Genomic DNA, 23,972 nt, shown 5'->3' on the forward strand with positions numbered 1-23,972 from the left:
CAGATAACAAGATTGTAGATGCTAAAATGCAATTCCTTGTGGGTTTTTTTTTTCTTTTTTTTCTTCAAAGCCCACTTTTCCCTTTAAGAGAGAATTTGAGAGAGAAGAGACCAAACCAAGCTCTGCTCTCAAAAATGGTCCACAGTTACACGTTTTTACCAAAGAACGTCTATGCCAAATGATTTAAAAACCAGAGAAAGCCTTAAAAAAAAATTAAAAAAAAAAAAAAAAGCTCAGAGGTTTAAGTGTATGAGAACGGCATTTCCTGCCAGAAGGATTTCCTGTTTCAGGCGACCACAGCAAGGATGTGGTGAAACATCCGCCCTGCAGCCACGGCCTGTGTTCCCTGGGCCACTTCTCTGTTCTACTCACCCTTCTTCCCCGACGAAGGTGACGTACAGCTTATTTCTCTGCAGATCTTTTCGGGAGTAGCCCATGATCTGATTAAAAGCATCTTCAAGTAAGTGATCTCTTCTGATAATTAACCTGTCCATAAGGAGACAATTTGAAAAATACAGATTATTTCCTAATCCTTATCTATCTAGAACTGGGTATATGCCAGTTAATTTCCATTTACCATAATTAACTAGGCAAAAAGGAGTGACTTAATGTCGTTGCTATCTGCCACAAAGGACAGGTTTGTCTTTAACTCTTCACAGCATTAGCAACTGTTATGTAACAGAATCATTGGTCAAGACGGCACCCCACCTATGACCTGTGAAAACAATCTGAGAGGCCCTTCTGAATGTTCAAATCAATTTTTCCAAGAAAGATATGAAACAACGCAGGCAGAACACTTTTGATTAGTAAAGGAAGAACAACCCTATGAGGTCATGTTTGCAGCCTGAATGCACCTAGACAAGGAATTTAATGACCGTGAGAACAAGGAGAAAAAAGAAATTCTCAGTGTCCTCCAAAACAGAGGCGTTTTTAATTGTGCTTAATTTTTAAAATAAGCAAATCTTGAAATTCCCTAAGTGAAAGATACACATGACCGATAACTTGTGGCCAATTAATCCACTTGTCATAATGTCAGTTAAAGTCATCTTTAAGCAGATATCAATTTGCCTTTAGAGAAAATAGTAATGTAAAGGAAGATACCATGGAGGCCAAAGGATGAAAGCTTGATCATCAAGACATTTTTAAGAGAAAAGCATCAGCAGGAAAAAGCTCTGGGAGGTGCAGTGTTCTGGGCAGGCTGATGTTTCCGGAGGGCGATGAAAAGTGCAACCTGTGGCCTGACCTGTGGTGGCGCAGTGGATAAAGCGTCAACCTGGAAATGCTGAGGTCACCGGTTCGAAACCCTGGGCTTGCCTGGTCAAGGCACATATGGGAGTTGATGCTTCCAGCTCCTACCCCCCTTCTCTCTCCCTGTCTCTCCTCTCTCTCTCTCCCTTTCCTCTCTAAAAAATGAATAAATAAATTAAAAAAAAAAAAGAAAAAAAAAGTGCAACCTGTGAATTAAATCAAGCAAGCCCTCCCTGTGGGGCGGTGCGCCGTGGGGCTGTGGGGCTGCGGGGCTGGTCCCTGGACCTTCACTCAGGCCTCCCAGAACATGACAGACTGCAGTAGAGAGTCTCCCTCCTGGGTCCTCTCTTAGATGGCATAGTGATGTCCAATGGGGACATGGCACAGAGGCGGAGGCAGGGATGAAGGCAGCAGGGGGTAAGCAGAGAATGAAAATAATTCTGATCGCACATTATAATGATGTTTCAGTGTCCCCTTTTAAATGGAGGTGGATAAAAATAGGCAGAAACAGCATTCATGACATACTCTGTTGGACAAGTTTATTTCCCAGAATGCAATGGGGCTGAGCATGGTTCCCACACTCAGGTAAGCGCAGGAGACAGTGATGGGCAGTATAGGTCGCTGTGACAGCTCTCTCTCTAATGAATATACTCTAAGCCAACAAAGGTACTTTTCAGAAGAAAAAAAATAAATCAGCTTTTAATTCTTAACATTTTTACATGGAATGTGTACTTTTTTACTGTTTGTTTTAAAACCTTCATCTTAATCGTGCTTAATTCCAAAACTAGATTTTATATGGTGCTGCATTTTACAGACACTAAAGATAATTATGCCCACTAAAACAAAGGTGGTCATCCCAAATCACAACCAATTCTCTACAATTCCTGCTGCATCCCGTCCTTGCACCATCTACAGACCTTGTGGTTTGTTTCGCTTTTGACTTACTTTAATTTTCCTGGGCCTTGTCCATATCCTTTCGTCTCTAACTTCCTATAAAAGTTCCTTAGTTTGGCTTCAAAGTCTCGCTTGTAAGGGGCTGGAGCCCGAGCATTGGCACGCTGAGTACCTACAGCAAACCACAAACAAGAAGAGAGTGTGAGACTGTGCACTGTCCCGATGTTCATCGCATCATGAAGAAAATAGCAACGGGGAGTCGGGACCAGAGTTAACAAGCAAAAGGAGGCAATAGTTCCTGCCATTTTCAACGCTCCAAGTTAATGACCACCACAGAGATTAACCAGGATCTCACGCGATGTCTTCCTTGTGGCATTTTGGTTGAAAAGAACAGTCTGAATAGTTACGATGGTGCCCTGTGTTAGTCAAATATGTCCTCCTTTTCGGTCCAAATGAATATGAGTCAAGCAGGGTTACTCATGTCTGATGGTAACTGCTGAGGGTGGAATAGCTTTGCTTGCTGCTGAGATGGTATCATAGTAACTAGACAGGAAGTGACAATGTGAAAAGTATGCAGTGCATAAAGCATGAATAGTGAGTTTTCACACTTTACTTTATAGAAAACCTATAAAAAGTTCTTTTAGATATGAACTATAACTAAAAATGATTTTAGACATACGTTTTAGATTATAGGGTAAAATAATGCTGATGTAAAAGACATAACTATAGAAGGCACATGTCTCCTGGTTGCACAGAGTACAAAATACTGCTATTTGTTGCATTCTTAATATGTGCCAAGTACTATGATTAGCTATAGATTAGCTAAAGTTTTTTTTTTTATTTCATCATATGACAAGTATCATTGATAAAATGTAGAAGTAACAGTTCCTCTTTCCAAAGAAAAATCCAGCTCTGGGTTGCAAGGTGACTAACCAACAGTCAGGATACAAAACTGGTGATGCATTTGGGAAGCTGACCCACAGCCATGGTTAAAACACTGGAAATTTCCACTAAATACTTCACAACACAATGAAAGAAATCAGAAAACAAAAATTTTGAAGCTTACATCATGTAAGCTCATTAACTATTTCTGTACTGAATGAACCGACGAAGTGGTGGTTATTCACTGCTAATACTGTGTTACGTTCAGCAACAGATGCGCAAAATGAATAAGGCAGGGCTCCTGAAGCGGGTATCTTGGCTGGGAAGACAGAAATAAAACATATAAAACAATTAGAGAATAGTTAAGTCCTACACTAGATAGCATACAAACTATAAAGCAGAGATGACAAAACTATTGCCCCGGGGCTAAACCCAAACCTATTGATCTAGTATTTTGTTTGCCATAAGAACATTTTTAAAATATTTTAAATTAACTTTATAAACACTTAAAAATGAGGGGATTTCAAGTAAAAAAAAAAACACAACAACCCAGGTTTCTTTTGCAAATGATCTAGGAGCTCTTGCAACAACCAGCTTGCGTTTTCCCGGGGCTGCGGCACGTAGATGCTCCGTCAGAGGCAGCGTGTGCTGTCCCTGCGCCCTCACCGCTCAGCGGCACGGCCGCCTGACCCTCTGCGCGTCTGCACTGGAGAGCAGTGTTACAGAAGAGTGACAGTAGACTGACAGTAGACGAGGATGAGTAGAGATCACAATGGACAAGACGTCAGGGAGCAGGCTCTCTCAGAGCAGGCCTGGTACACAGGAGAACCCGACATTCCCCCCCTGGGCCGGGCAGCGAGCGTTCAGTGAGCCCTGCATGCGTGTTTCAGGAGACCTCGAGTGACCCCACTTGTGAGCTCAGAGCAGAGGGCGAGTGCTGGGAGTAAGGGGGAAGTGAAGTAGTCAGAAAGTGGGAGCCCACTGATGAGAGGAATTGAAAAAACAAGGCTGAGATCGGGCACGATGCAGTGAGCAGTGGGGACCGCTTAGAGAACCCCGATCAAACAAGGAGCAGGCAAGTGTCGCTACGTAAGAAATGGTTTTCAGAGTGCATTGTTGAGTGCAGTGAGGGTGGCAGGAGGAAAGACTGCAGGGTGGAGACCCAGTGAGGAAGGAATTCTTGCAGCAACGGAAGCCTGAGGCATGGATGAAGACGAGACTGCAGAGCGGTGACTCGGAGGAACATTTCCAGTGTGAACTAAGAATGGGCAGCAGTAGAGAAGCAAAGCAGAGAAACAGGAGTGGTAACGTGAAATGTCGAAAACAGTACTCGCAGCTGTCATCGGTGAAGCGCCTGCGAGGCACGAGGGGCCATGCCCTGCGCAGAAAGGATCCTGGGGAACCCTCACAAGTCTCTGAAGCAGGCACTGTGACTATCGCCACCATCAGCACTCAGTAACTAAGGAAACTGAAGTCAGACGCCAGTGCATGGGAGGTCTGGCATTTGAGCCAGGTCTACCTCACACCAGAAGAGTGTGAGAGATGATGGCGGTGGACAAGGGTGTGTGAAGCTTTATGACAGTGGGGCTGGAGATGACAGCTGTTCAGGTGAACATACTGGATAAGCACTTGAAATTATAGTCCCGGAGTTCCAGTGAGATCAGGGCCTCACGCTTGGATGAAACGAGTTAGTGCGCGCATAGCAGCACTCTGTGCCGTGATTCAGCATAAGCAGCCCCACATCTCTGTTAGCTCTTACTGTTACTACTTGCATAGAGGCGAACACTAAAGACACGGGGGAACTGCACTGACGCTTTATGAATGGATTTCAATAAAATTGGCTATTGATCAATAATATGTCCCAAGGTTAACTTTGCATAGTTAACTTTTACCCACGGAGCTAAAAGCTATGTCAAAAAGGAAACAAACTAGCCCTTAGAAATGTCTGGGATACAGAAGAGACTTCTAGGCCGTGGTCCTCAAACCATGACTGCACATTAGAATCACTCAGGAAGCTTTTAAAAATCTCAGCATTCAGGTCACACCCCAGACATATTACATCAGAATCTGTGGGTGTGGGACCCAGGCGTAAGTGTTTTATACTGCTCTCCAGATAACTCTGAAGTGCAGCCAAGGTTGAAAGCCATTATTCCCCACAAGGAGGTCCAGTGTACCTAAAGAAACACCTGGGCAGCATCACAGAGGGGCAATGCTTCCTGCGTACTTGAAAGGCATCATTTGCAACATGAGGAAAGATGATCTCCACAAGCACGAGTCTGCTCTCTTGGATGGCTAAGGGACAGGGCAGTGCCTCACAAGTCCACTCAGGGGTGCAGCAAAAAGCTGTCGAAGCTGCAGTCTGAGGAACTGCAGACTAGTAGACTCAGAGAGCAGCCGTATGAATCAATCTTCAAGAGCATGATCGTGGACAGGGAAGAGAAAAAAGAACAAAGAACTCAATGAAAATCTTTCAGGGCTCAAAAACATTCTTTCAGAGTTCATTATGTAAAAAGAAAAAACAAAACAGCACATATTATACTACTGCTGCATAATGTGAGATGCTTAAAAGGATGTGGGAAATGCCATAAAGCATTCCATCAATATCAAGACAGACACTTAATAAAAATGAGCTCTGACTCCATTTATGCTCTAGGTAAAGTGATTTAATTATGAAGAATCTGGAGACATTGTTAAATGCATTTTTTTTTTGTTAATAGTTCTATTATGAAAAAATCATTTGCACATTACTTCATGGTTTAAAAATTATAGTAAATTATGTTGTTGGCCCTTGTCAAACTTTTAATGCAAGTCAGGGGCAACTGCCAAGAAATTCCAGGGCAGGAACAATGTTACTTCCACCTTGGAAATTAAAAATGATCTTGGAAGATTAAGTTAATAGAACTGTATGGGAACCATAACTCCCAAGTGAAGTTCTACGATATAACATTCCTACAGAGAGAGCAATTTTATGGTCTTTATGGTCTTAAAAAAGGAAGTCAGATACAAAAAGGTCAATGTTATATTTAGGAAGTGATCAAAGGAACAGTGACTTCATAGGATAGTCAGGCGTTATGGTAATTATTTGCAGGAAAAAATTTCAGTAACAGCTATTGGGTCTTTTTTTTCCTTCACCCTTACTGGGCAGACATAAAGTACTTCTTTCCAGGGTCACACTATTTCTATTTACTGTTACAAAACTGCATCATCGTATATAAGCTAAAAAATTCTCCCTGAGAAGCTACTTTGGGTAATACTAGAAAAATCTCTGCATCAAACTTCCAAGAAGCCTGAATCTCTTTTGATTATTCTGGAAGAACCCAGACTGTTTTGATGACTAGCTCTCACTGTGCCCTGGGTGGGGATCGAGCTTACCACAACTCCATGTGGCTACTGGCTTCCACGCTGGGATGGCCAGAAGCTCACTTCTTTCCTGGTTCACTTTCTGGTGTGTGTGTGTGTGTGTGTGTGTGTGTGTGTGTGTGTGTATGTAGAGAGATATGATATATATATATTATATATAGATAGATATCTATGACATATATATATATATATCTCTACAACATTTTAAAACATTCTCTGTTAGTGAATGAGAATGAACTAGCAAGCATTGCAATGATTTCTGGACTACTCGTCTCTGGAATACAGCTCCACAATGGAAAGTGAGGGGAAACACCTCCAGTACAGCCGGCACTGAGCACAGGCCCGCGAGCAGGACAGGCCCTGAGGCCCCTGGCTGAGCTTGCTCGTGCTTTCCTGTACCTGCTATTAATTTTAAACAACCACCTTGACAGTGTGATTTTTCAGACCACGGCAAATTAGAGGCACTTTATTAAGAAGGGAAAGTGGAAGGGCATGCCAGTGACAGGTACTCCTGATGGCTTAGGGAGGGGGGCAGGGCCGACTAACAGCAGCAGCAAAAAATAAATTCCTCTTTATTGCTTATTGTGACAGACAAGAGTATTTGGCTCTCCTTCCGTTTCTAGAATCACAGCTGCCCCCATTCCCACATACTCAGGGAGGATCCTTCATTTGAACCATCTGGTTCCTAGATCGTGTCTGTGGGGCTGAGAAAGAGACAGGATAGAAGCATTTCTAAAAACAAGCATGGAGCTACTTTGGGGACTGTGGTGAAGATGGGGGAAGGGAGAGGGAGGAAGGAAGGAAGGAAGAGGAGGGAGGGAAAGAAAAGAAAAAAAAAGAAAGAAGAAAGGGAGGGGAGGGGAGGTGTGGGGAGGGAAGGGAAGGGAAGAGAAAAGAAAGGAGGGAGAGAGACAGATGATCTGGAAAGAAGAGGAGAGGAGATAAGCAGCACCTAAGATGCTAAGACTTTGGGAAGAGAGGAAAAGAGGACCCTTAAGGTGACGTACTATGTGTTAGAAATAATGCCCCCTCGTGTCCCGCCCCTCAAGACGACCTTCGGGAAAGACCGGTGCGGTTCTCCACGCTCTCTGGTCTGTTCTTCACTTCTGCTAAGTGTCACTGGGGGTCCTACTGCCCCCAAACCATGAAACAGCCTCAATGCACGCACACTCTGGTTAAATGCAAAATTCACGCGAGTGAGTCAGTGCATCTCCAATAATATTAGTTAAATTAGGTATTCACTGCATTCAAATTCCTAGAAATGTACAACTATAAAAGGTCCTTAAGTCATCTTCTGGGTCCCCTATTTGACATAATAAACCATGTGGTGTTTGGAAAGATCTTTTCTTTCTGGCACAGCTAAGGTTGGGATTGGCATTATAACGGTCCTAGAAAAACAAACCTGCACATTCCAAAATTTCGACAAGTTTTAGGTGAGCACTCTCACAGCTGCAAAGAGCAGTGAGCCAAAGTTTCCAAAGCACCTCTCCCCCTCTCTCTCTCTCTTCTAGACTTGAAATGACATGCAAATGTGCTTGGAATGAGGAAAAGTGTGGAAAATCTACCAGGTTCCTAGATGTTCTGAAAAAAGATCATTAAAATTTATTATTGGAATAATTTTCACAATGTTATTCCCACACTACTAAAAGGGAAGAAATTCTAGTCACAAGAAGGAGAATCAGACAACTTTTAAAAAATCTCTTTGAAGTGTTTTCACTAAAACTTTAGGGAAACTGGTAGAAGGAGAGGCTATTTGACTCAAAGAAACCGAAGACCGCTCGCCCGGGCGCACGCAGCCGGCTGGCCAGCCCTGCCCTCGCGCCATGTGGAATGAGTTAGTCACTTCCACTGATATCAGGCAGTACATCCCAATTTTAAGATCAAATAAAGCCCACTGAAACAGAGTAGGCCAAAAATATGGAGATAATTCTTCTCGAAAATTAAAACCACCACAAACACTGCTAGCAATTTAGATATATTGGGGTTCTACATGTCTTTGGAAAATAACTAAATCCGCTCGCAGGGTGCCTTCTGTTGCCACCAGGGGTTACTTGCGTGCATTAGTGACGCCAAAGGAGAAGAGCGACACTAGTCTAGGATGTTCACCCTCGTCTCAGAGGACGCTCGACCAGTGGCCACAGCACGTGCCTTTGGGGGGCTCCAAAGGGCCAGAGTGCAGGATCTGCCTTTTCCTCGGGGAGGAAGGGCCCCAGAAAAGGCCTGGAAAGGAGAACCTTGATTGGAATCAGTAATAATCCACTCAGCTTCACCTCTTTAACCATAAAGCATCTGGTAAGGCAGGGGTCGGGAAACTTTTTGGCTGAGAGAGCCATGAATGCCTTTTTTTTTTTTTTTTTTTTGTATTTTTCTGAAGCTGGAAACGGGGAGGCAGTCATACAGACTCCCGCATGCGCCCGACCGGGATCCACCAGGCACACCCACCAGGGGGCGATGCTCTGCCCATCCGGGCGTCGCTCCGTTGCAATCAGAGCCACTCTAGTGCCTGGGGCGGAGGCCAAATGTAATTCCGTGAGAGCCATACAACAACCCGTGTATGTTATGCATTAGCCAATAAAAATTTGATGTTGTCCCAGAGCATAGCTGTGATTGGCTCCAGCCACCTGCAACCATGAACATGAGCAGTAGGAAATGAATGGACTGTAATATGAGAAAGTTTTATATTTTTAACATTATTATTTTTTTTATGAAAGATTTGTCTGAGGGCCAGATGCAGCCATCAAAAGAGCCACATCGGCCCTGGCCGGTTGGCTCAGCAGTAGAGCGTCAGCCTGGCGTGCGGGGGACCCAGGTTCGATTCCCGGCCAGGGCACATAGGGGAGGCGCCCATTTGCTTCTCCGCCCCCACCCCCTCCTTCCTCTCTGTCTCTCTCTTCCCCTCCCGCAGCCGGGGCTCCATTGGAGCAAGGATGGCCCGGGCACTGGGGATGGCTCCTTGGCCTCTGCCCCAGGCGCTAGAGTGGCTCTGGTCGCGGCAGAGTGATGCCTCGGAGGGGCAGAGCGTTGCCCCCTGGTGGGCAGAGCGTCGCCCCTGGTGGGCGTGCCGGGTGGATCCCGGTCGGGCGCATGTGGGAGTCTGACTGTCTCTCCCCGTTTCCAGCTTCAAAAAAAGTAAAAGAAAAAAAAAAAAAAAAAAAGAGCCACATCTGGCTCGCGAGCCATAGGTTCCCGACCCCTGCTGGTAAAGAGACAACCCATTTAAACTTCACCAGAAGTTCCAGCTAAGATAAAGACCAGTCAGAATGATTAAATATCTAGGCATCCAGCTTTGCAACTCAGGCAGAAATGTATTCCTGTATTCCAGTTATTAATGGTTCAGATCTTGGCAAATGATACTTTTCAACATCCTAGTTCCAAAAAAAAAGAAGAAAAAAAGGAATAAATTGACATATACTGGATGCATTGTATATTGTACTCCAGCAAGGTATTCTCCAAACAACATAGGAGGTGATTACTATTATTCTCATTTTACAGCAATGAAATTCAAGTTCAGGGAAGGAAGCAAATTGCCCTAAATCACAGACAGTTGATGAAGACTAAGGCCCGCTGTAAATTATATCAGGTTTCCCTCTACACTTCGGCATCAAACTTCTAAGTAACATTTAAACTTACCTGTAGCATCATATACTTATTTATGTCTTTCCAGCTTGTATCATGAAAACAGGTGTCCCTACTTTGTTCCAATGCTGACCTGTGCTTTTGCCTCCATTGTCCTGCCTGCCCATGGGCTTGTGCTGGTGACTGCTGCTGCTTTGTCCCATTGAGGAAGCCGTTTTCTTTCCCCCCACATTGTTGTTGACCTCTGCACACACACATGCTCAAATTCCCCATCCTAGAACCCCTTCCTTAACTCTTCTTCTCTAAGTACTGTACTATTTTTCTTTCCTTTCACAATTCATGAGAAAAATACTTCTTTCATTCTTTTCATACTTTGTGAAAGGAATACTGTGCACACCTGGCTTCCACTTGACACAATCTATCATTCTATAACTGGTCCTGTTCCAGTTTGTGACCTATTCACGGAAACCGCTCTGGCAAAGGCCATATGTAATTATATGATTTTCCAATGTAATGGCTTCTTCTCAGGCTGCGTCCTTCTCGCATCCTTTGAAAATTTGGCCTTGGTCACCACTCCCTCCTCCCTGTAACCCAGCTTCCCTGAAAAGACTTTTCCTAATTCTCTTCCAAAATCCACTGGCTCTCTTTCCTTCATTTGCTTCTCTGTCTCAACCCACCCCTTAAGTCCTGGAGTTCCTCAGGTTACCACCCTCCATTTTCTCTTCTTCCCATGGACTTGTCTTCCGCAGTCCCTCTGATCTATACTCTGGGCCTCACTGCCACCAGTGTCCCTCTGTTCCTAGCCACCAACCTCTCCTGAGCTCCAGGACTGTCTTTTCCAGTAGTGCTTGGATATCTCCAAAGATTCCTCAACAAAACAGGTCCCAAACCAAACTCATTTTCCCCTTCCCTCCAGTCTAACCTTTTCCCTTTCTTGGTAGTGTTACCATCTGTCTGGTAATCTAACTGGTAAGGACCTCAGCATCTACCTTACTAGGACTCAAAGTCCTGGAATCTCTATATCTTACAGATCTTTTGAATTAATTCCCTTTTTTCCATTACTACTAGTCCAACCCTTTAGCATGTCACCGGGGTTAATACAACAGCTTTCCAAATAAGTTTCTCTGACTCTAGCCTCTCATCTTCTAATTCATCCTCTGTATTGCCACCAAACTTGTACAAAGGTAAAATACGCTAGTCCTCTGTTTGCAAATTGTTAGTGGTTCCACATGGACTACAAAATAAGACATCAATGACCAACTGGCCCTTGTCTATCTTTCCAATCTGAGCTTTGAGAACTTGCCTTCACTTGTATCTATTAATTTGCTCTAAGCCACTTTCATGATTCGTTGGCTTAGCTTATGCTCCTCATTTACCTAGAATGCCTTTCTTCCTTTGGTCCACCTAGTAAATTTCTATTCATTATTCTTCAAGGCTTCCCTTCATACCTGTTATCTTCATCTTTACCTAAACACCCCACTCCTAGCCTTAAAGGAAGAATGGTTCCCACATCTGTGTTCCCATATATCTCTTCAATAAAGGACTAACCACAGAACTTTACAGAGTCATTTGTTGACTCACTGGCCCACTATGAATCCTTCAAAGGAAGAGAGTATATTATTCATCTTTGTAGCACCAAGGTTTAGTTCAGTGCTTGGATCAGAGATGGATGCTCAATAAATCGGTGTTAAATGAACAGATTAATCGACCTTTTCCTGTTTGTGGTATTCAGTTAGGCTGTGGCTTCATTATCATAACAGTATGTGAAAACACATGTTATATATCAAAGAACATAGAGCAGCTTTTAGTGATACATATGGAGTTTGGATTTCTATTAAAGCAGTTTTAAATTCTGATAGCCATGAAAGTGTGAACAATACATTGCCTATAATGAGGATAAATGCAGCAAATGTTCTTGCAACACCATGACTGCTTTCCTTCAAAAAATACTCATTTGCTAAGCTGCATTTTCTATCATTCATTCACTCATTCCTCATTCACCACATACCTCTTTCAAAAAGAATTTGCAGTGAAAATTTTTCATTTGTTTCATCAACCACATGTTCTATCTGCCCATGTGTCTTTAGTCTTCCTGTCTAGTGCAGGCAGTGACTACTACAGGGAAAACTATCCAACTCCACTACACTGACCCATTTTAATTCTGTATTATTTCTGGAGTGTAGAAATTTCTTTCTATTGACATTTGAATCAGTCTCCTAACTAGAACTTTTTAAATCCAAAATATTAACATAGTATATTGTGCCCTAATCTTTTCCAAGGTATATTAGGCACTAGATAATAAAAATAAATTCTATATCTGAGTATATCAGATTACTAACCTTTATCTTCCTATTCTGAATGTCATTATCTTCCTATCAAAGTGAATCCCCATGGAAACAAGCCAGTTTTAAAATACAGAAAGTGCCACAAAATATGTCCCTGTGCTAACACTAAAAGATGCACCGAACGTGTTCTTTTGCTGTCCTTTATGAAGAACAGAACATCTGACTTTAGGGCTCACTTCTCAGAGAAGTCACTGTGAGCTGCCGGTGGACTCACCTGGCGAGTTCTGGGGAGAGGACACAGGGGAGCCACGTGGGGACTGACAGTAGCTGGGGTGGAGTAAGGCATGTGGAGGCACATAAGACATTATCTCTTCTTCAAATAGACTGGGGAAAAACAAGAAACAAAATGTGTACTTTAGCCAAGGAGGTGGGGAAAAGTCCTGTTTCCGCAATGAGTAAGGCAGTCGATCTCTCATTCCGACCCATTCCATCCGAGGTCCAGCCCACATCCCAAAGGGAGCGCTGTCCCTTTTCTCTGCTGGTGATTCTTGGGACAGACTGGCTGGCTGTTGCCGCTTCTGTGAAACCTGTGCTTACGCGTCTGTTTTCCTAGCAACTCTGGACAACATAATTCCTGTTTTGCCACTTTAATATGTGAGTTTTAGTTTACATGTTTGTTTGAAATAGTACCTGGGTTTTTAAATTGGGGAATAAGATTCAAACATAACAGACATTTACTGAGAACCCGTAATGTATACACAAAGTATGTTCTATATCCTCATTACCAGAAATAGACAGCCGAGTCTCAGACCTCAAAGCTTAGGATTTTAACGGAGAGTTAAAAGCAAAATAAAACAAAAACGCCTCTTGAATAATTAGCTCCCTTGTTTGCTCTGGCTTTATAATTTTTTTTTTTTTTTTTTTTTTATGTGAGGGTTTTAATATTAGGTTATTCAATCCAGTATTTTCTGTCACTAACAGTCTTCTAAAAGATAGTAAGCAGGTATCTGATATCTTGGAATCCTGTAATATCATAATTATTATGATAATAAAAAGTAATATTGATTGCACTAAGCTCAAATATACAAACACTTAAAATAGAATTAAAACAAAAATAAAAGAAAATTTTAATTAAGAGGTGAAAGTAAGTTTATTTCAAACTTGGCCAAATCTAGGAACCTGTTTTCATTCAGAAAAAGTGGCAACAGTTTAGTCTTGTAGAGATTTCATGAAAAGATTCCCAAAGGCTATAGCACTGGTTCTCAACTGAGGCAATTCTGCCTTTCCCTCACATTGCCTGAGGACATCTGGCAATGTCTGAGGACATTTTCGGTTGTCATACTGGGAGAGGGGGTGTTTTTGGTGTCTAGTGGGTAGAGGCCAGGATGCTAATTAACATCCTGATATGCACAGAGTAGCTCCCTGCAACAAAGGCATACCCAACCCACAATGTCCATACTTCTGAGACTGAGAAACCCTCGGTTATAGCAATGCAGTAATAACTTGATAAGTCTTGCGTTCTTCATTCATATGCACATGTCTGCTAGACTGACCATTGCAGCAAAAGCATTTTTAGACATGCTGTTTTTAAAAGTCATCTTTCTATTTTTAAACTATAGAAGTCAGAAGATCTGGAAACAGAAGCAGTAAGCAATCATATTTTTTAATATCTGTTAAGACCCAAAACAGTAATTTCTCTTTTTCAATAAATCAGTAGCCATTGGAATAAAGTGAATTTAAGATTAATTGCTAAGGAAAAAGTCCCATGTGATAGTTGGTACCACAAAGATCCAGAAACTTACAGCTAAATTAATTGTAGAATAGTAATTAGGACCCTCTCGTTAGACATCTACACCTGTATCCCAGTATTAATACGTATTACCAATATTACTTTTACTTCAGACAAACACACATACATACTTATAGAACAGTAATACACATAAAAGTGTCTACATAAACCTGCATGTGTGCAGGTATGTATATGAAGGGCCTTTTGTTCTCCTCTATCATGACTTTCACAGGTATCCTTCCTTCCACAGTTTTATATTTTGCAACATGTACATAAAGATAAACAACATACAGTTTTGCCTAATGCATTGCTAAAAATTACAATAGCTATATGTACATAGCATTCTTGAATATTTTTTTTGTTTAACATATATAAATATTTCCGATATCTATCTATGTTGATACATAAGAATATAGTTTAGGCCCTGGCTGGCTGGCTCAGTGGTAGACTGTCAGTGTCTGCAATTCTTGGGTTCGATTCCCAGCCAGGGCACACAGGAGAAGTGCCCATCTGCTTCTCCACCCTTCACCCTCTCCCTTTTCTTTCTCTCTCTCTTCCCTTCCTGCAGCTAAGGCTCCATTGAAGCAAAGTTGGCCCAGGCACTGAGGATGGCTCCATGGCCTCCACCTCAGATACTAGAATGGCTCCAGTTGCTATGGAGCAATGCCCCAGATGGGCCGAGCATCACCCTGTCGTGGGCTTGCCTACTGGATCCCAGTTGGGTGCATGTAGGAGTCTGTCTCTCTACTACCCTACTTCTCACTTCAGAAAAAATAAGAATATAGTTTACTGTTTTTATCTGCTATGATAAAAACAATATCATTTTATTTGTTCTGATCTCCTTTGACAAATATATATTTTCTCCCCACATTTGTGCTTTCATCAGTAATGAAGCAATAAACATCCTGTATATATCACCTTGTGTATATGTTAAAGTCTTAGTGTAAATATGGTATATATCTAAAATTAAAATTGCTCAGTCATAATCCAGATGCTTTTCAACTATATGGAATGTTGTCAAATTGTATTCTGAAGAGGTTCTAGAAATGGCAATTCCACAAAGTCCAGGCAATTTGAGGGTTCTTATTTCTCATTCGGTACTACCTATTAGGCTTTTTGATTTTTTAAAAATCTAATAGTGTGAAATAGCATTGATTATTTGAAATTGCATTTAATTGCCAGCATCTTTCCCTAAATTTACTGGCTATTCCTGCTTCAGTATCTATGGAATGCCTTCTTACCTTCTTTACCCATTTTTCTTTTCTCTTTTGGGTTTTCTTACTTTTAAGTTGATTTAAAGGCATTTTTTACGTACTCATGTTGCCATTTTATGTGTTGTGAATACATTTTTCTGGTTTGTTACCTTTCTTTATGTCTTTACATGTGGTGTTTTTTATTATATAAATTTTAAAATTTGAATGTAGCCAAATTCATCAATAGTTTCCTATATAAACTCTAATAGAAGTACATTTTTATATGATTTGAGTTAGTGAAAGAATACATGGATTAGAATAATCAATAACAAATGCAATAAGGTCATTTCAGAATTCTTGCGTTTCATAATACCTATATTGGAAAATACCCTTACATAAATTTTTTTTAATTGAATAATTTCCTAGAGCTATATCATCTCTACAGTGGAGCTTATTTGTAATCAAATCAAGTCCTTTTGTACCAAGTGTAATTTCTTTTATTAAAAAATAAACAAAGTATAAAAATAGGTACAAAAACAGTCTTCCCCTATGTTTGCAACAAATCCATTGCTTGAGTTTGTAGTCACCGATTCAAATGACTCAAGCTCTTAAGTGAAATAAAAAATAAAGTACTGAAGGTACCCCTAAAAGTTTCAATAATCACTAAATATTACTTATTAAGCATGCAAATGTAATACACTATGTCACTGTGTACAATTATTAATGAATACATTTTGTCATCCAAATGAAGTTAAGTCTAGAACTGAATAGCATCATTTCTATTATAATACATAATTATAGAACTATTATATATGTGAATTTCTCATGCTTTTTCAAAGGACCATTTACTTCAGAAAACATGCTTATTTCCCCAAATGGGAGAAAATATAGTCTTGTTCTTATATTTGTATAAATATGTATACATATATCAGGTTTGAAATACTTTTAAATTTCACCACATAACACATATAAACTCACACAAACTATGGTGTTTACCAAAGTACAAATGTTCTAAGCTGTATTGTAACTTAAAATATTTAGGGCCATACCATCTAAAGATTATTTACTAAGGGAATATGAATTATAATTATGATTTCTGTTTTGCAATTATTTTTGTTTTATACTAATATCAAAGCAGAATTCATTAGTTTATATGAAAAACCCTAGATTTCTAGAATGAAGTGAAAGAATCATATCCTAGCCAGAGTTTTATAACTTACTGTTTATTACCAACCAAACTATGGCAGAAACATCATACTCCATATTAATTGACCAACTGCCTTCCTGGCCATCTTGTGTACTATGATATATCCTATTTCCAGATCCAGCTCAGTATACCATAGTCGAGGGTCACCCCCTAGACTGAAAGGAACCCCTTCTCCCATAGGTCTTATTCAGAATCAAGTGAAATGAAGTCTTTATGGAAAGTGAATACATATGTTTGAATTATGCTCCAAATAGCCAGTAAAGGAAAGTAATTTTTTGGCTTTAAATTTTAAAATATGGCAGCCAGCAAGTACACAGTTAGAAATGGGTAGGATTAAGATCATGATGAACAATGTGAATGAGATTGTTAGCACTTTAGGAGAAATAAAACATTGTCTAATATGGGTCAGCATGACTTTCCCTTTAATTCTGTAGAGGTTACAGTGGTGGTGAGATGTCCCAACCACTGGGTAGAGCAAAGCATTATTTTACTCTGGCATGCTGCATTTGAAAGATAATATTAAAAATGAAAAAGGCTTTTGAAAACTTGCTATTTTTCCTTCCAAACTACTCTAAAATTTAAAACCAAGGCTGATCTAAACATCAGTGAAGAAAATACAATTGGTTAATTTTATGAAGGGCTATAAAATGTGAGTACCACTGACCAAACTTCAACTTGATCTGATTTCTCAAACCTAAATTGTCAAAACCATAACATAAATAAATAGTATTAAATCAGCAAAAATGAACAAAGCACAATTTTGAGCAAAAAAATTGAGAGAAAATATAAACACGACCTCGTCTACTCTGAAGGGCTGAGCTGTATACACCCCTCTGCTCCGTTCTATGATAGGAGATGTGATCTGAAATAAGTGACCACTAAACCAGCACCCACGTTTTCAACACGAGTATTCCACCACAGGTCTTCAAGAATAAAGGGGATCTTTTTTAGGCTACCAATATTGTCATATTATTTTCAAAATGCTCCATAATATCTGATAACAGGAAACTTTCTAATTTAAGAACGAGTGTGACATACCTCAGCAACATCACAAGGTCTGCATCGCTTGAAAGACGCACCAATCCTGGGGTTCCTTCAGTTCGGATAAATTGGATCTTCTCCCTATTCAAGGAAAGAAACAGTCCACAATATATGTAGATTTTGGGGGACATAACTCAGTGCTTTTGGCATCGTTGTTAAAATAATGGTCACAGCATTTTGGAGGTCCCTATTATGTGGCAACTATTGTGTGATATCCTAGCCATAAACATCCAAGACAGACATGGTCTTGCCTTCAAGAATAACCTCAGGAGCATCAGTACTCCGCAGTCCTAATGCTGGGAAAAGATTCTTTTATTGCCTTTGACTTTGCTGCTCAAGTTCTACTACAAGTAGTAGTTTCATTCAACCAGTAAAACTCAGTTTCCATTGCGAGTTGTGGTTTGGATCTAAGGAACAGTCTCTAGATCACTCAGGTTGATTCCCTGTTATTCCAAAAAGTGAGTGTATAGGGATAGTCGTTTATTTTCCTGAAGGTATACCTTTAAATTGTGTGTGATGAACACATTCTTACTTGGAAGTAGATAGTATCTATGCATTATATACTCAATATAAAAGCATGAGGCTCTTTCAAATAAGTGAAAATTTGAAACACTTTCAGTTACTATAGCCAGTGAAGGAGATAGTGTGTGTACCTGTGTAAATGTATATACACTTATACAAACACAGAAAACACAACGTCAGCTATTTCTACTATTATTTTATTATAGATATATGTGATAACACCAGTTATTTTTGTTTAATGAGTCATGTTACTATTCTCAATTCTTTTATATGCATATAATTTTAATAGAATTTTTCCTAGTTGCTTTCTGTGATTTACATCATACTACTTCAGAGCATACCATGTTATTTTTTATGAGATAAGGAAAAAAAATAAGAACATAAATTATGGCACTTTTGAAAGCATTACATTTGATAGGAACACAGGGACCAATATAAGTGTGCAATTTTACTTTAAGTACTAATAACAATGTATTTGGATTCCTGCATTCTATAAAATAGCAGGTATTTATTTAAATATTTATTTAGATATAAGAATTTATTTAGCCTGAACAGGTAGCCTGAACAGGTGGTGGCACAGAGGATAGAGTGTAGACCTGGGATGCTGAGGACCCAGGTTTGAAACCCCAAGGTCGCTGGTTTGAGCACAGGCTCACCAGCTTGAGCACGGGATTGCTAGCTTGAGCGTGGAGTCATAGACATGACCCCATGATTGCTGGATTGAGCCCAAAGGTCGCTGGCTTGAAGCTCAAGGTCACTGGATTGAGCAAGAGGTAATTGGCTTAGCTGGAACCTCCTGGTCAAGGCATGCATGAGAAAGCAATCAGTGAACAACTAAGGTGCTGCAACTATGAGCTGAAGCTTCTCATTTCTCACCCCCCGGTCTGTCCTCTCTCTCGCTAATAATAATAATAATAATAATAATAATAATAATAATATTAAATTTAGATTTAGTTCTTATCTACAGAACATTTTGGTTTTTTGTTTACTATTTTCATAAAGTTTCACTGTATTTTATATATACAAATTTAAAATTTTCTTCTTGATTACTTATAGGCTTGAAAGCAATGAGGTGGAAGGCAAAGTTTAATTGTTGAGATGAAAAATTCTTTAATGCACAGAAAAGTGAATTGACTTTCTCTCAACTATACAGCTTGCTAAAAGTAATAAACAGAGTTCAATTCTTGGCTTCTTCTGGCTAGGACCATGTTATATAATATGTTAGAAAACTAATCCTTAGTACTGCCAGTTCTTTTTTCAGTCCTTTATTGCCAGTAGCTATATATATATATATACACACACACACACACACACACACACACACACATATATATATATACACTTATATATATATATAAAATGACTGGCAGCCATGTATGTAAAGAAAGGCCAGCCTCTCTGCTTAAAGTTATTTCAGTTTGAAGGCTAGAACCAATCAGAACACTTCCTCTCAAGTTTTAAAATCACATGTCTGAAGTACATGATGAAAAAACCAAGGCCCATTACCTGGTGAATGATTTTTTGATAGGAGATATAATAGTTAGTTTAAAAGGGTAAAGGGGGACAAATACAGTCTGTCCGTAAAGTCATGGTGCACTTTTGACCAGTCACAGGAAAGCAACAAAAGACGATAGAAATGTGAAATCTGCACCAAATAAAAGGAACACCCTCCCAGTTTCTGTAGGATGATGTGTCAGCATGTGCGCATGCGCAGATGATGATGTAACACCGTGTATACAGCAGAGCAGCCCACGGCCATGCCAGTCGAGATGTGGACAGTACAGAAGAAAGTTCAGTGTGTTCTGTGGCTCACTAAATTCGAATCCGTGACCAAAGTGCAACGTGAATATCGGCGCGTTTATTATGAAGCGCCACCACATAGGAATAACATTACTCGGTGGGATAAGCTGTTGAAGGAAACCGGCAGTTTGGTGGAGAAACCCCGTTCTGGTAGGCCATCAGTCAGTGACAAGTCTGTAGAGGCTATACGGGATAGCTACCTAAGGAGCCCTAAAAAATCTGTGCGTGAGCCTGACCTGTGGTGGTGCAGTGGATAGAGCGTCAACCTGGAATGCTGAGGTCGCCGGTTCAAAACCCTGGGATTACCTGGTCAAGGCACATATGGGAGTTGATTCTTCCTGCTCCTCCCCTCCTCTCTCCCTCTCTCTCTCTCTCTCTCTCTCTCTCTCTCTCTCTCCTCTCTAAAATGAATAAATAAAGTCTTTAAAAAAAAAATCTGTGCGTGAACCCACATTGAACTGCACTGAATAGGTATGAAACTGAGAGAGAGTTCCTTTTATTTGGTGCAGATTTCACATTTCTATCGTTTTTGTTGCTTTCCTGTGACTGGTCAAAAATGCACCCTGACTTTACGAACACACTGTATATGGTGATGGAAGATGATCTGCCTTTGGATGATGGGCTGACAATGCAATCAATAGTTCAAATGCTATAGAGCTGTTCACCTGAAACCTACGTACTCTTATTGATCAATATCACCCCATTAAATTTAATTTCTAAATAAAAAAACTAAATAAATAAAGAGCTAACTAGGCCCTGGCTCAGTGGGAGAGCATCGGCCCAGCATGTGGATGTCCTGGGTTTGATTCCTAGTCAGGGCACACAGGAGAAGTGACCATCTGCTTCTTCACTCTTTCCCCTCTCTTTTTTTTTTCTCTCTCTCTCTCCCCCCTCCCACAGCCATGGCTCAAGTGGCTAGAGCAAGTTGGCCAGGGTCACTGAGGATGGCTCTGGTGGCCTCTACCTCAGGTGCTAAAAGTATCTCAGTTGTCAAGCAACGGAGAAACACTCCAGACGGGCAGAGCATCAACCCACAGGCACATGCAGGAGTATATCTCTCTGCCTCCCCTGCTCTCCCTTAATTAAAAAAAAAAAAAAAAAAAGATAAAACTTAAAGTTATCTTGGAAAAAAAATAAACAATAACCTAAAGAAGTACTCCTCTAAGGGTCAGTAACATATTTTGATGTTGAAGGATCAAAATCTATCTTCAACAAATACACAGTTTATCTCCTTAGTCATCACAATGAATCAAGCAAACAGATCAAAACCAGAAAACAAACAAGTTGAGCACTCTCCTCCACTTCTCTGACTAGAGTTACACAGAGCGGGTGGAGTAATCACAGAGATCTCATGCTCTGGACTGCGGCTAGTATGTTTCCTGTGAATAAGGAAGAGATCAGAGCTTCCTGAGTCACAGGGATGACAGGGTGAGGAAGGCAAAGGGAGAGACACCAAAGGAAATATGCCAGTTGGGAAAATTTTCATCATTTTCTAGATATTAACTATTAAGCCGTGAAGGTAATTGGTCTGATTCTTTAGCCAAAAACATACCAGAAGCAGGCTGAGACTAGTTTTCTACCAGGACAGCTAATTTATCACAATAACAAGTAATGGGTCATATGCTTCCAAGAAGAAGACACTGGAGCATGTCATCTGAGGTACCTCATACCACTAAGGACTTTCTTACACTAATAGTCATTCATTCTTTCAGCCCAGATTTTCTGAAGGCCTACTATCTGAAAGGCACAGTATCACATACTAGGAATCTAATAGATGGTAAGACACACTCAGTTTCTCAAAGACTTCACGGCACAGTGGAAGAGAAACACTCAATTGGCAATCCTAGTACAACACGAAAATATTTAAATAGTTACTTTCACCAAACTGAAATCTTTTTAGGCCTTATACTCACTCCTATCAAGTCCTTTCTAAAGTCTTTTAATGTAGAAACAAAGGTGGCATTGGTCAAGAGAAGAGCTCAAGGCTGAGTACGAGACAGAAGTGAGCAGACATACTCAGAAATGTCACCAATCTTTTCTGAGAAATGAAAAAAAAAAAAAAAGGGAACTACTTCTTTGTTATCAGATCAGGATTTCTTAAACCGGTGTCCTTCTCCACTAGAAATCTACAGACAAAATCTTGAGTTCTGAGAGAATTCAAAATTTTTGTTTTCACTTTGATGATCAAAATGCTAATACAGAGGTAAGCATATTTTAGATAATCTGGAAGACATTTATGACTGAACATTGCCACTTGACTTTGGCTCTCTCGTTTGCATTTACAAGGGGTTGGTGCCAAGTGATCAGAGATAAACTTCAAAGTGTCAGTGCCAGGCCCTTGTTTGGGCAGGGCCTTAATGCTATCTAAATATGGGAGCAATAATCCTTGTCTGCTGCTTACTCACAATTCTTTTACCAATTAAAACACAAAACTTTTCTTTGGTAGTATTAATTTGCATAATGACAATGCCTGAAGTAAGACTAAGTAACTAATATCTAAGTTGCCACAGGCTAAAGAGAAAACAAGCCCTGGCCGGTTGGCTCAGCGGTAGAGCGTCGGCCTAGCGTGCGGAGGACCCGGGTTCGATTCCCGGCCAGGGCACACAGGAGAAGCGCCCATTTGCTTCTCCACCCCTCCGCCGCACTTTCCTCTCTCTCTCTTCCCCTCCCGCAGCCGAGGCTCCATTGGAGCAAAGATGGCCCGGGCGCTGGGGATGGCTCTGTGGCCTCTGCCCCAGGTGCTAGAGTGGCTCTGGTCGCAACATGGCGACACCCAGGATGAGCAGAGCATCGCCCCCTGGTGGGCAGAGCGTCGCCCCTGGTGGGCGTGCCAGGTGGATCCCGGTCGGGCGCATGCGGGAGTCTGTCTGACTGTCTCTCCCCGTTTCCAGCTTCAGAAAAATGAAAAATAAAATAAAATAAAAATGAACAAAAAGAGAAAACAAAATAAATGGGTTTGAAAAGTAAATTAGGCATTTATACTAAACACACCATAAAAGATATCATGATCCATTCTAAGAACAAAAGTTTTACAATAGTTTACAAATAGAAAAGTGGCATACAAGCATCACAGGGTACATGTAATGACATATTTTCTCTTCTGCACTGTATTTAGGGGTACACTACTGAATGAACTGGCTCATCAAAACAGTGAATCAGTAGACAAAAATAAGGTATTTGTTAAGAAGGAAAAATGACCACGATAATGCCACCAAAGCATGTGAGGAACTATTAGATAACAAACAAAAAAAAAAGTCAAAGACAACTAAAACAAAAAGCACAAATGTATCTTTCCACTGACAATGGTCTCAATTTAGGTGATTAGGCCTCCGAGAAACAAAATCTTCTCACATTAATATAATTAATTCAAATGTTATTGACTTTAAGTACTTACTTAATTTATACGTCTTTTGGTTATATGGTTTATAAAAACTGTAAGGATAAAAAGTTTATTTATATTTGCACACATTTATATTTCATTAAAATAAAAGTGGTTAATGTCAACACTGGATCTACAATATTTCTTTTCCTTTTAGAATTGGAAATAACAGATCTGTCTCCTAACAAATTTCCATGAGTTCTCTCAGTATCTAAAATAAACATAACAAGTTTGAGAAATACTGTTAAGAGATATACATGACTTTTATTAGGGGGGCATTTGAAAGTTATATTAATATATTGATCCAATTTTATTTTATAAAGTTACTGAGTTAGAAGGATTCTGTGGCAGTCCTCTAACTTCTTTCTTCACTGCCTTCACCTTATGAAAAAATCCTATCCAACTGTAATGGCTTATAATAAGGGTTAAGGTTACATTCAAATATCATTTTATCATTTGAACCTCTCTGCATGGATATGCTTCTCTCCGGGTGCCCTGTGGAGTACATTCCAGCACTTCCTCCATCCTACTTTCTTACAGGGTCACTCAGTAACAACTTAAGTTCCTACTGAAACATGAGTTTCTTGAGGGCAAAGCCCTTCCTTCCTTCTTTACCTTTCTGTTCCCCAAGTACCTACCACTATTTTGTGCACACAGGCATTCTCAGTAGAATATAAACCAGGCACAAGATCAGTTTAAAGCCAAAGTAATAGATCTGACTCAGCAATTTTCCCTGGGTCCACTCAGTGTTTGAAAGAAACTATCCTGCTATCATTTTTTGCTGTGGCAGATAAAA

At 40.4% G+C, this 23,972-nt stretch overlaps 1 protein-coding gene across 8 annotated transcripts in view; it reads right to left on the bottom strand.

Annotated features, from left to right (window-relative positions):
• HECW2 (HECT, C2 and WW domain containing E3 ubiquitin protein ligase 2) overlaps positions 1 to 23,972 on the bottom strand; it is a 438,960-nt gene that overhangs the window by 41,541 nt on the left and 373,447 nt on the right. For all 8 annotated transcript variants that reach the window (XM_066232561.1, XM_066232560.1, XM_066232559.1 and 5 more), the window contains 4 exons: positions 17,473 to 17,556; positions 12,520 to 12,629; positions 2,194 to 2,314; positions 373 to 486 (listed from right to left, as the gene is read on the bottom strand). In XM_066232561.1, coding sequence (XP_066088658.1) covers positions 373 to 486; positions 2,194 to 2,314; positions 12,520 to 12,629; positions 17,473 to 17,556 — 429 coding nt within the window. The remainder of the gene's footprint in view (positions 1 to 372; positions 487 to 2,193; positions 2,315 to 12,519; positions 12,630 to 17,472; positions 17,557 to 23,972) is intronic.

The sequence above is a fragment of the Saccopteryx bilineata genome, chromosome 5 (assembly GCF_036850765.1).
Source record: "Saccopteryx bilineata isolate mSacBil1 chromosome 5, mSacBil1_pri_phased_curated, whole genome shotgun sequence".
In the NCBI taxonomy this organism is placed as follows: domain Eukaryota; kingdom Metazoa; phylum Chordata; class Mammalia; order Chiroptera; family Emballonuridae; genus Saccopteryx; species Saccopteryx bilineata.